At 57.7% G+C, this 11,157-nt stretch overlaps 1 protein-coding gene across 4 annotated transcripts in view; it reads left to right on the top strand.

The window, feature by feature from the left end:
- Positions 1-1,632: 1,632 nt before the first annotated feature.
- The window catches only part of LOC119963793 (disintegrin and metalloproteinase domain-containing protein 12-like), a 701,497-nt gene continuing 691,972 nt past the window's right edge, over positions 1,633-11,157 (top strand). For all 4 annotated transcript variants that reach the window (XM_038793080.1, XM_038793079.1, XM_038793078.1 and 1 more), the window contains exon 1: positions 1,633-2,009. In XM_038793080.1, coding sequence (XP_038649008.1) covers positions 1,790-2,009 — 220 coding nt within the window. In that variant the 5' untranslated portion in view covers positions 1,633-1,789. The remainder of the gene's footprint in view (positions 2,010-11,157) is intronic.

Here is an 11,157-nt window from a genome sequence, read left to right as displayed (position 1 = left end):
AAACTTATCTCTGGAGGAGAGGGACTGATTAGGATGTAAGTTCTGGAAACTGGGAAGGAAAAACAACATTGCTGGCCATGTAAATTCTTCAGGACGGTGGGTTTGTTGCTGAATGTTACACAAGTTTAGGCTGAGGGTTAGTTACTGTGCGCTGTAATGTCCCACATCAGAAAACCACACAGGCGAATGTTCAATGTGGGTTTCCCCATCGGAACGTGGAGCATGTCTTGTCCTGAAATGACAACGTGTGTCTGCAGTGCTCTCTGATATAACACTATGTTCCACAGTGTTTCACTAGGGGGGTCGGAGGTCAGTCCACAGAAAGTGGGACACAAGTCATGGGAATTGAAAACACGGATAGTTGGGAATGGAAGTTATGAGACGGGGGGCTGGCAGATGAATAAAGGAGCAACTAGGCAGGGGTCTTGGGAGGGGAGGGCAGGGTGGGGGGATGTTTCAGAGTAAGGTATATCAGCTGATAGTGGGTAGCAGAAGAATAATTGCATAATTAGGGACCACGAGTCTCAGCATTCGAGATAACGGTCACAGAACAGGGAGAGGCCCCTGTCTTGTCCATGTCAGCTCTGTGGGAGCAATTCATCCCTGCTTTATTTCTCCTCGTCCTGCATCGTTTTGGCCCAATTTCCTCGTGAAGGCCTCGATTGAACCTCCCTCGATTGAACCTGCCTCGATTGAACCTGCCTCGATCGAACCTGCCTCGATCGAACCTGCCTCGATTAAACCTGCCTCGATTGAACCTGCCTCGATCGAACCTGCCTCGATTGAACCTGCCTCGATTGAACCTGCCTCGATTGAACCTGCCTCGATTAAACCTGCCTCGATTGAACCTGCCTCGATTGAACATGCCTCGATTAAACCTGCCTCGATTGAACCTGCCTCGATTGAACCTATCTCGATTGACCCTGCCTCGATTAAACATGCCTCGATTAAACCTGCCTCGATTAAACCTCCCTCGATTAAACCTGCCTCGATTGAACCTGCCTCTATTGAACCTGCCTCGATTAAACCTGCCTCGATTAAACCTCCCTCGATTAAACCTGCCTCGATTGAACCTGCCTCGATTAAACCTGCCTCGATTAAACCTGCCTCGATTAAACCTGCCTCGATTAAACCTGCCTCGATTAAACCTGCCTCGATTGAACCTGCCTCGATTAAACCTGCCTCTATTGAACCTGCCTCGATCGAACCTGCCTCGATTGAACCTGCCTCGATTAAACCTGCCTCGATCGAACCTGCCTCGATTGAACCTGCCTCGATTGAACCTGCTCGATTAAACCTGCCTCGATTAAACCTGCCTCGATTGAACCTGCCTCGATTAAACCTGCCTCGATTAAACCTGCCTCGATTAAACCTGCCTCGATCGAACCTGCCTCGATTAAACCTCCCTCGATTAAACCTGCCTTCACCTCATTCCCGGGCGTCGGATGCCTAAGAATGTTGAATTCTGTACCCGCGCTGGTGCTGTTTGCAATGTCCCAGCCAAACGCCTCGACGCCCAGTCTGCTTGGCTCGTCTGTCAACTTGTTCAGGGTTTTGATGTTTTCTAAGCTCCTCCCACCTCTTGGGAAAGGCTGGGGCAGTTACAAAGTTATTTCTGACATGAATCACAGGCTGGCACAGAGTCAGAAACAGAGTGATTGACAGAGAATGAAGGACAGGGTAACTCGGAGAGGGAAAGAGAGATTGACGAGGAGGAGAGGCAGAGAAATCGGTGTTAATGAAGGGAGGGAGCTGTGAACTGGAGGGTAAAGGCTTGTGATTATTCGCAATGTTTGCCCGCAATGTGTGTCTGGTATTTCTGACCTGGTGCTGGGTTTTAAATCGTTCAGCAGCAGAGATTGAAGGGAGTGCGGACGATGACACGATAACGTTCAGAAGTGGCACATCAATAACTGCCCCCAGCTCCAGGCCCATCGATCATCCACCAGGAGCTGAACGGCACTCTCACATTAAAGCAACTTCTTCAACTGGACAAGGAACTGATTCAGGTGAGGGAGAAAACTGATGGTTTTTTATCTCAATGCTGTTACTCCCCGAATTACTGAGAACAAATCCTGAAATAGTATTCAATACTGAAATGGTGAAATAGTTTAGCTACAGCACTGTACAGGAAATGTCGCACCAGTATTGTTCCAGGGAGAGGCACCCAGGACCCCCATACCCGGTGGGGGGAGGGGGGGGGGGAGGCCGCATTGTGGAGGAAAGTGTCAGAGGGCATCATATTTCTGAAGCGCCACTTGTTTTAATGCTGTACATAATTGTCCCCAACTGCCCCCTCCCCCATAGGTGCCAACCTCCTGTCCCCATCCCTCCCAACTCCTCCCCACCCCTTCCCCCACCATTGCACCCTTATTTGGGCAGCTCGGTAGCACAGTGGTTAGCACTGTGGCTTCACAGAGCCAGGGAGCCAGGTTTGATTCCCGGCTTGGGTCACTGTCTGTGCGGAGTCTGCACGTTCTCCCCGTGTGTGCGTGGGTTTCCTCCGGGTGCTCCGGTTTCCTCCCACAGTCCAAAGATGTGCAGGTTAGGTGGATTGGCCATGATAAATTGCCCTCAGTGTCCAAAAAGGGTAGGAGGGGTTATTGGGTTACGGGGATAGGGTGGAACATAGAACATAGAACAGTACAGCACAGAACAGGCCCTTCGGCCCTCAATGTTGTGCCGAGCCATGATCACCCTACTCAAACCTACGTATCCGCCCTATACCCGTAACCCAACAACCCCCCCTTAACCTTACTTTTATTAGGACACTACGGGCAATTTAGCATGGCCAATCCACCTAACCCGCACATCTTTGGACTGTGGGAGGAAACCGGAGCACCCGGAGGAAACCCACGCACACAGGGGGAGGACGTGCAGACTCCACACAGACAGTGACCCAGCCGGGAATCGAACCTGGGACCCTGGAGCTGTGAAGCATTTATGCTAACCACCATGCTACCGTGCTGCCCCGAAGTGAGGGCTTAAGTTGGTCGGTGCATACTCGATGGGCCGAATGGCCTCCTTCTGCTCTGTATGTTCTATCCCTTCGCCCCTCCCTTCCCCAGTGCTCTCTCAGTTATGATTCCGTGCTCCACTGCTTCGCCCACGTGTGCCCCCAGGATACACATCAGGGGTGAATTCGGCCTGCTGCTTACCATGCCCCATGACCTTTGATCCCCTGGCGGGCGTTCTCTGGGAGCCCTGGGTACAGTGCGGCAGATGCCCCATCGTGCCGCACTGTACCGGGGGCTGACTCCAAGACATGGCGTTGTCAGTGGAGTGGGCCTCGGGGAACTGGTGGCAACCATTGCCACTCTGTAGGGTGGTTTCGGGTGGGCACCCAACACCCCCTCCTCCCAGTCAATGCCCAGAGGGTTCACCCCAGGGCAGGTGAGAGTGACAGCCCGTGACATCAAGGCAGCATTTGACCGAGTGCGGCATCAAGGAGCCCGAGCTAAACTGGAGTCAATGGGAATCAGGGGAAACTCTCCGCTGGTTGGAGTCATACCCGGCACAAAGGAAGGTGGTTGTTGGGGTTGGAAGTCAATCATCTCAGCTCCAGGATATCACTGCAGGAGTTCCTCAGGGTAGTGTCCTCGGCCCAGCCATCTTCAGCTGCTTCATCAATGACCTTCCTCCCATTGCAAGGTCAGAAGTGGGGATGTTTGCGGATGACTGCACAATGTTCAGCACCATTTGCAACTCCTCAGATAATGAAGCAGTCCATGTCCAAATGCAGCAAGACCTGGACAATATCCAGGCTTTGGTTGACAAGCGGTAAGTTACATTCACGCCACACAAGTGCCAGGCAATGACCATCTCCTACAGGAGAGGATCTAACCATCGCCCCCTGACATTCAATGGCATTACCATCGCTGAATCCCCACAATCAACATCCTGGGGGTTACCATTGATCAGAAACTGAATGGGACTAGCCACATTAATACTGTGGCTACCAGGGCAGGTCAAAGGCTAAGAATCCTTCTGCAAGTAACTCACCTCCTGCCCCCAAAAGCCTGTCCACCATCTACAAGGTCCAAGTCAGGAGTGTGCTGGAATACTCCCCACTTGCCTGGATGAGTGCAGCTCCAACAACACTCAAGAAGCTCCACACCATCCAGGGCAAAGCAGCCGCTTGATTGCTCCCCTTCCACAAACATTGACCCTCTCCACCACCGACGCACAGTGGCAGCCGTGTGTACCATCTACAAGATGGACTGCAGTAACTGCCCAAGGTTCCTTAGACAGCACCTTCCAAACCCACGGCCACTACCATCTAGAAGGACAAGGGCAGCAGGTACCTGGGAACCCCTCCACCTGGAGGTTCCCCTCCAAGTCACTCGCCATCCTGACTTGGAAATATATTGTTCTTCCTTCACTGGCGCTGGGGCAACATCCTGAAACTCCCTCCCTAACAGCACAGTGGGTGTACCTACACCTCAAGGGCTGCAGCATTTCAAGAAAGCAATTCATCGCTGTGGTAGTCACCACTGATGTATTATATTGTATATGTGGTGATATAACCACTGTAGTAATGCGTACTTGCAGTGGGGGGATGTATGCCTGTACCTGTAATACAGGTTCCTCCGGTAAGCCCCTGCCGGCTAGCTCCGCCCACAGGGAGCTTGGTATAAATATGCGTGTGAGTCACTCAAGGCTCCAGTCTTCAGTTGCAGCCGGAGGATCAGCATCACACAGCAATAAAGCCTCGATTGTACTTGTCTCTCGTCTTTGAGTATAATTGTCAGCGCTGCAGTACATATGGGTTTTACAGTAAGGCCCCTGTACTAAAGATATAGGGGGAGATCCCTGCCTGCTGGCTCCGCCCAGTAGGTGGAGTATAAATATGTGTGCTCCCCGTACAGCAGCCATTTCGGCAGCAACTGCAGGAGGCTCCACATCTCAGTGTAATAAAGCCTCCATTACACTCTACTCTCGTCTCGCCGTAATTGATAGTTCCACAACCGCCACCTTCTGAAGGGCAACTAGGGATGGGCAATAAATGCTGGCCTAATCAGTGACATTTCATCAATGATTTTTAAAGAAAGACGGGCAGCTGGACGGATCCCGTGCTGCCCCTGCATCACCTGCTCTGCCAGACTTGGCAGCTCTCCAATGGCTGCAGCGTGGTGCCAACGCCCTCAGCAATGTCCCTCAATGGCTGCAGCGTGGTGCCCTCAGCAATGTCCCTCAATGGCTGCAGCGTGGTGCCCTCAGCAATGTCCCTCAATGGCTGCAGCGTGGTCCCAACGCCCTCAGCAATGGCTGCAGCGTGGTCCCAGCGCCCTCAGCAATGTCCCTCAATGGCTGCAGCGTGGTGCCCTCAGCAATGTCCCTCAATGGCTGCAGCGTGGTGCCAGCACCCTCAGCAATGTCCCTCAATGTCTGCAGCGTGGTGCCAGCACCCTCAGCAATGTCCCTCAATGGCTGCAGCGTGGTGCCAACACCCTCAGCAATGTCCCTCAATGGCTGCAGCGTGGTGCCAGCACCCTCAGCAATGTCCCTCAATGGCTGCAGCGTGGTGCCAGCGCCCTCAGCAATGTCCCTCAATGGCTGCAGCGTGGTGCCCTCAGCAATGTCCCTCAATGGCTGCAGCGTGGTCCCAGCACCCTCAGCAATGCCCCTCAATGGCTGCAGCGTGGTGCCAGCGCCCTCAGCAATGTCCCTCAATGGCTGCAGCGTGGTCCCAGCACCCTCAGCAATGCCCCTCAATGGCTGCAGCGTGGTGCCAGCGCCCTCAGCAATGTCCCTCAATGGCTGCAGCGTGGTCCCAGCACCCTCAGCAATGCCCCTCAATGGCTGCAGCGTGGTGCCAGCGCCCTCAGCAATGCCCCTCAATGGCTGCAGCGTGGTGCCAGCGCCCTCAGCAATGTCCCTCAATGGCTGCAGCGTGGTGCCAGCGCCCTCAGCAATGTCCCTCAATGGCTGCAGCGTGGTGCCCTCAGCAATGTCCCTCAATGGCTGCAGCGTGGTGCCAACACCCTCAGCAATGTCCCTCAATGGCTGCAGCGTGGTGCCCTCAGCAATGTCCCTCAATGGCTGCAGCGTGGTGCCAACACCCTCAGCAATGTCCCTCAATGGCTGCAGCGTGGTGCCAGTGCCCTCAGCAATGTCCCTCAATGTCTGCAGCGTGGTCCCAGCGCCCTCAGCAATGTCCCTCAATGTCTGCAGCGTGGTGCCCTCAGCAATGTCCCTCAATGGCTGCAGCGTGGTGCCCTCAGCAATGTCCCTCAATGGCTGCAGCGTGGTCCCAGCGCCCTCAGCAATGTCCCTCAATGGCTGCAGCGTGGTGCCCTCAGCAATGTCCCTCAATGGCTGCAGCGTGGTGCCAGCGCCCTCAGCAATGTCCCTCAATGGCTGCAGCGTGGTGCCAACGCCCTCAGCAATGTCCCTCAATGGCTGCAGCGTGGTGCCAGCGCCCTCAGCAATGTCCCTCAATGGCTGCAGCGTGGTGCCCTCAGCAATGTCCCTCAATGGCTGCAGCGTGGTGCCAACGCCCTCAGCAATGTCCCTCAATGGCTGCAGCGTGGTGCCAGCGCCCTCAGCAATGTCCCTCAATGGCTGCAGCGTGGTGCCCTCAGCAATGTCTCTCAATGGCTGCAGCGTGGTGCCAGCACCCTCAGCAATGTCCCTCAATGGCTGCAGCGTGGTCCCAGCGCCCTCAGCAATGTCCCTCAATGGCTGCAGCGTGGTGCCCTCAGCAATGTCCCTCAATGGCTGCAGCGTGGTCCCAACACCCTCAGCAATGTCCCTCAATGGCTGCAGCGTGGTGCCAGCGCCCTCAGCAATGTCCCTCAATGGCTGCAGCGTGGTGCCAGTGCCCTCAGCAATGTCCCTCAATGGCTGCAGCGTGGTCCCAGCACCCTCAGCAATGTCCCTCAATGGCTGCAGCGTGGTGCCCTCAGCAATGTCCCTCAATGGCTGCAGCGTGGTGCCCTCAGCAATGTCCCTCAATGGCTGCAGCGTGGTGCCAGCGCCCTCAGCAATGTCCCTCAATGGCTGCAGCGTGGTGCCCTCAGCAATGTCCCTCAATGGCTGCAGCGTGGTGCCCTCAGCAATGTCCCTCAATGGCTGCAGCGTGGTCCCAACACCCTCAGCAATGTCCCTCAATGGCTGCAGCGTGGTGCCAGCGCCCTCAGCAATGTCCCTCAATGGCTGCAGCGTGGTGCCCTCAGCAATGTCCCTCAATGGCTGCAGCGTGGTGCCAGCACCCTCAGCAATGTCCCTCAATGGCTGCAGCGTGGTCCCAGCGCCCTCAGCAATGTCCCTCAATGGCTGCAGCGTGGTGCCCTCAGCAATGTCCCTCAATGGCTGCAGCGTGGTGCCCTCAGCAATGTCCCTCAATGGCTGCAGCGTGGTCCCAACACCCTCAGCAATGTCCCTCAATGGCTGCAGCGTGGTGCCAGCGCCCTCAGCAATGTCCCTCAATGGCTGCAGCGTGGTGCCCTCAGCAATGTCCCTCAATGGCTGCAGCGTGGTCCCAACACCCTCAGCAATGTCCCTCAATGGCTGCAGCGTGGTCCCAGCGCCCTCAGCAATGTCCCTCAATGGCTGCAGCGTGGTGCCCTCAGCAATGTCCCTCAATGGCTGCAGCGTGGTGCCAGCGCCCTCAGCAATGTCCCTCAATGGCTGCAGCGTGGTGCCAACACCCTCAGCAATGTCCCTCAATGGCTGCAGCGTGGTGCCCTCAGCAATGTCCCTCAATGGCTGCAGCGTGGTCCCAGCACCCTCAGCAATGTCCCTCAATGGCTGCAGCGTGGTGCCAACACCCTCAGCAATGTCCCTCAATGGCTGCAGCGTGGTGCCCTCAGCAATGTCCCTCAATGGCTGCAGCGTGGCGCCCTCAGCAATGTCCCTCAATGGCTGCAGCGTGGTGCCAGCGCCCTCAGCAATGTCCCTCAATGGCTGCAGCGTGGTGCCAGCGCCCTCAGCAATGACTGCAGTGTGGTGCCAACACCCTCAGCAATGTCCCTCAATGGCTGCAGCGTGGTGCCCTCAGCAATGTCCCTCAATGGCTGCAGCGTGGTGCCCTCAGCAATATCCCTCAATGGCTGCAGCGTGGTGCCAGCGCCCTCAGCAATGTCCCTCAATGGCTGCAGCGTGGTGCCCTCAGCAATGGCTGCAGCGTGGTGCCAGCGCCCTCAGCAATGTCCCTCAATGGCTGCAGCGTGGTCCCAACACCCTCAGCAATGTCCCTCAATGGCTGCAGCGTGGTACCAGCGCCCTCAGCAATGGCTGCAGCGTGGTCCCAACGCCCTCAGCAATGCCCCTCAATGGCTGCAGCGTGGTGCCCTCAGCAATGTCCCTCAATGGCTGCAGCGTGGTGCCCTCAGCAATGTCCCTCAATGGCTGCAGCGTGGTGCCCTCAGCAATGTCCCTCAATGGCTGCAGCGTGGTGCCAGCGCCCTCAGCAATGTCCCTCAATGGCTGCAGCGTGGTGCCAACACCCTCAGCAATGGCTGCAGCGTGGTGCCCTCAGCAATGTCCCTCAATGGCTGCAGCGTGGTGCCCTCAGCAATGTCCCTCAATGGCTGCAGCGTGGTGCCAGCGCCCTCAGCAATGTCTCTCAATGGCTGCAGCGTGGTGCCAACACCCTCAGCAATGTCCCTCAATGGCTGCAGCGTGGTGCCAACACCCTCAGCAATGTCCCTCAATGGCTGCAGCGTGGTACCCTCAGCAATGTCCCTCAATGGCTGCAGCGTGGTCCCAACGCCCTCAGCAATGTCCCTCAATGGCTGCAGCGTGGTACCCTCAGCAATGTCCCTCAATGGCTGCAGCGTGGTCCCAACACCCTCAGCAATGTCCCTCAATGGCTGCAGCGTGGTCCCAACGCCCTCAGCAATGTCCCTCAATGGCTGCAGCGTGGTGCCCTCAGTAATGTCCCTCAATGGCTGCAGCGTGGTGCCAGCGCCCTCAGCAATGTCCCTCAATGGCTGCAGCGTGGTCCCAACGCCCTCAGCAATGTCCCTCAATGGCTGCAGCGTGGTGCCCTCAGCAATGTCCCTCAATGGCTGCAGCGTGGTGCCCTCAGCAATGTCCCTCAATGGCTGCAGCGTGGTGCCCTCAGCAATGCCCCTCAATGGCTGCAGCGTGGTCCCAGCACCCTCAGCAATGTCCCTCAATGGCTGCAGCGTGGTGCCCTCAGCAATGTCCCTCAATGGCTGCAGCGTGGTGCCCTCAGCAATGTCCCTCAATGGCTGCAGCGTGGTGCCCTCAGCAATGCCCCTCAATGGCTGCAGCGTGGTGCCCTCAGCAATGTCCCTCAATGGCTGCAGCGTGGTCCCAGCGCCCTCAGCAATGTCCCTCAATGGCTGCAGCGTGGTGCCAGCGCCCTCAGCAATGTCCCTCAATGGCTGCAGCGTGGTGCCAGCGCCCTCAGCAATGTCCCTCAATGGCTGCAGCGTGGTGCCCTCAGCAATGTCCCTCAATGGCTGCAGCGTGGTGCCAGCGCCCTCAGCAATGTCCCTCAATGGCTGCAGCGTGGTGCCAGCACCCTCAGCAATGTCCCTCAATGGCTGCAGCGTGGTGCCAGCGCCCTCAGCAATGTCCCTCAATGGCTGCAGCGTGGTCCCAGCGCCCTCAGCAATGTCCCTCAATGGCTGCAGCGTGGTGCCAGCGCCCTCAGCAATGTCCCTCAATGGCTGCAGCGTGGTGCCAGCGCTCTCAGCAATGTCCCTCAATGGCTGCAGCGTGGTGCCCTCAGCAATGTCCCTCAATGGCTGCAGCGTGGTGCCAACGCCCTCAGCAATGTCCCTCAATGGCTGGGAAATGATCTGGAGATCCCTGGCAATGCCCACCTGTGACTGGTGGGAAACGTTCCCCCAGCAACCGGGACACGCTCTACAACGCCTCGACAGTGCCAACCTCGGGCTGAGCCATGCTGCACTGTGCCTCGACAGTGCCAACCTCGGACTGAGCCATGCTGCACTGTGCCTCGACAGTGCCAACCTCGGACTGGGACATGCTGCACTGTGCCTCGACAGTGCCAACCACGGACTGAGCCATGCTGCACTGTGCCTCGACAGTGCCAACCTCGGACTGGGACATGCTGCACTGTGCCTCGACAGTGCCAACCTCGGACTGAGCCGTGCTGCACTGTGCCTCGACAGTGCCCACCTCGGACTGAGCCATGCTGCACTGTGCCTCGACAGTGCCAACCTCGGACTGGGACATGCTGCACTGTGCCTCGACAGTGCCAACCTCGGATTGGGCCATGCTGCACTGTGCCTCGACAGTGCCAACCTCGGATTGGGCCATGCTGCACTGTGCCTCGACAGTGCCCACCTCGGACTGGGACATGCTGCACTGTGCCTCGACAGTGCCCACCTCGGACTGGGACATGCTGCACTGTGCCTCGACAGTGCCAACCTCGGACTGGGACATGCTGCACTGTGCCTCGACAGTGCCAACCTCGGACTGGGCCATGCTGCACTGTGCCTCGACAGTGCCCACCTCGGACTGGGCCATGCTGCACTGTGCCTCGACAGTGCCCACCTCGGGCTGAGCCATGCTGCACTGAGCCTCGACAGTGCCCACCTGGGACTGGGACATGCTGCACTGTGCCTCGACAGTGCCAACCTCGGACTGAGCCATGCTGCACTGTGCCTCGACAGTGCCAACCTCGGACTGGGACATGCTGCACTGTGCCTCGACAGTGCCAACCTCGGACTGGGACATGCTGCACTGTGCCTCGACAGTGCCAACCTCGGACTGGGCCATGCTGCACTGTGCCTCGACAGTGCCCACCTCGGACTGGGACATGCTGCACTGTGCCTCGACAGTGCCAACCTCGGACTGGGACACGTCCCCCAGCGACCGGGACATGCTGCACTGTGCCTCGACAGTGCCAACCTCGGACTGGGACATGCTGCACTGAGCCTCGACAGTGCCAACCTCGGACTGGGACACGTCCCCCAGCGACCGGGACATGCTGCACTGTGCCTCGACAGTGCCCACCTCGGACTGAGCCATGCTGCACTGTGCCTCGACAGTGCCAACCTCGGACTGGGCCATGCTGCACTGTGCCTCGACAGTGCCAACCTCGGACTGGGACACGTCCCCCAGCGACCGGGACATGCTGCACTGTGCCTCGACAGTGCCCACCTCGGACTGGGACATGCTGCACTGTGCCTCGACAGTGCCCACCTCGGACTG

Source organism: Scyliorhinus canicula, chromosome 3 (assembly GCF_902713615.1).
Source record: "Scyliorhinus canicula chromosome 3, sScyCan1.1, whole genome shotgun sequence".
Taxonomy (NCBI): domain Eukaryota; kingdom Metazoa; phylum Chordata; class Chondrichthyes; order Carcharhiniformes; family Scyliorhinidae; genus Scyliorhinus; species Scyliorhinus canicula.
Note: the sequence above shows the minus strand (reverse complement) of the source record. Positions and strands in the feature narration are given on the sequence as shown.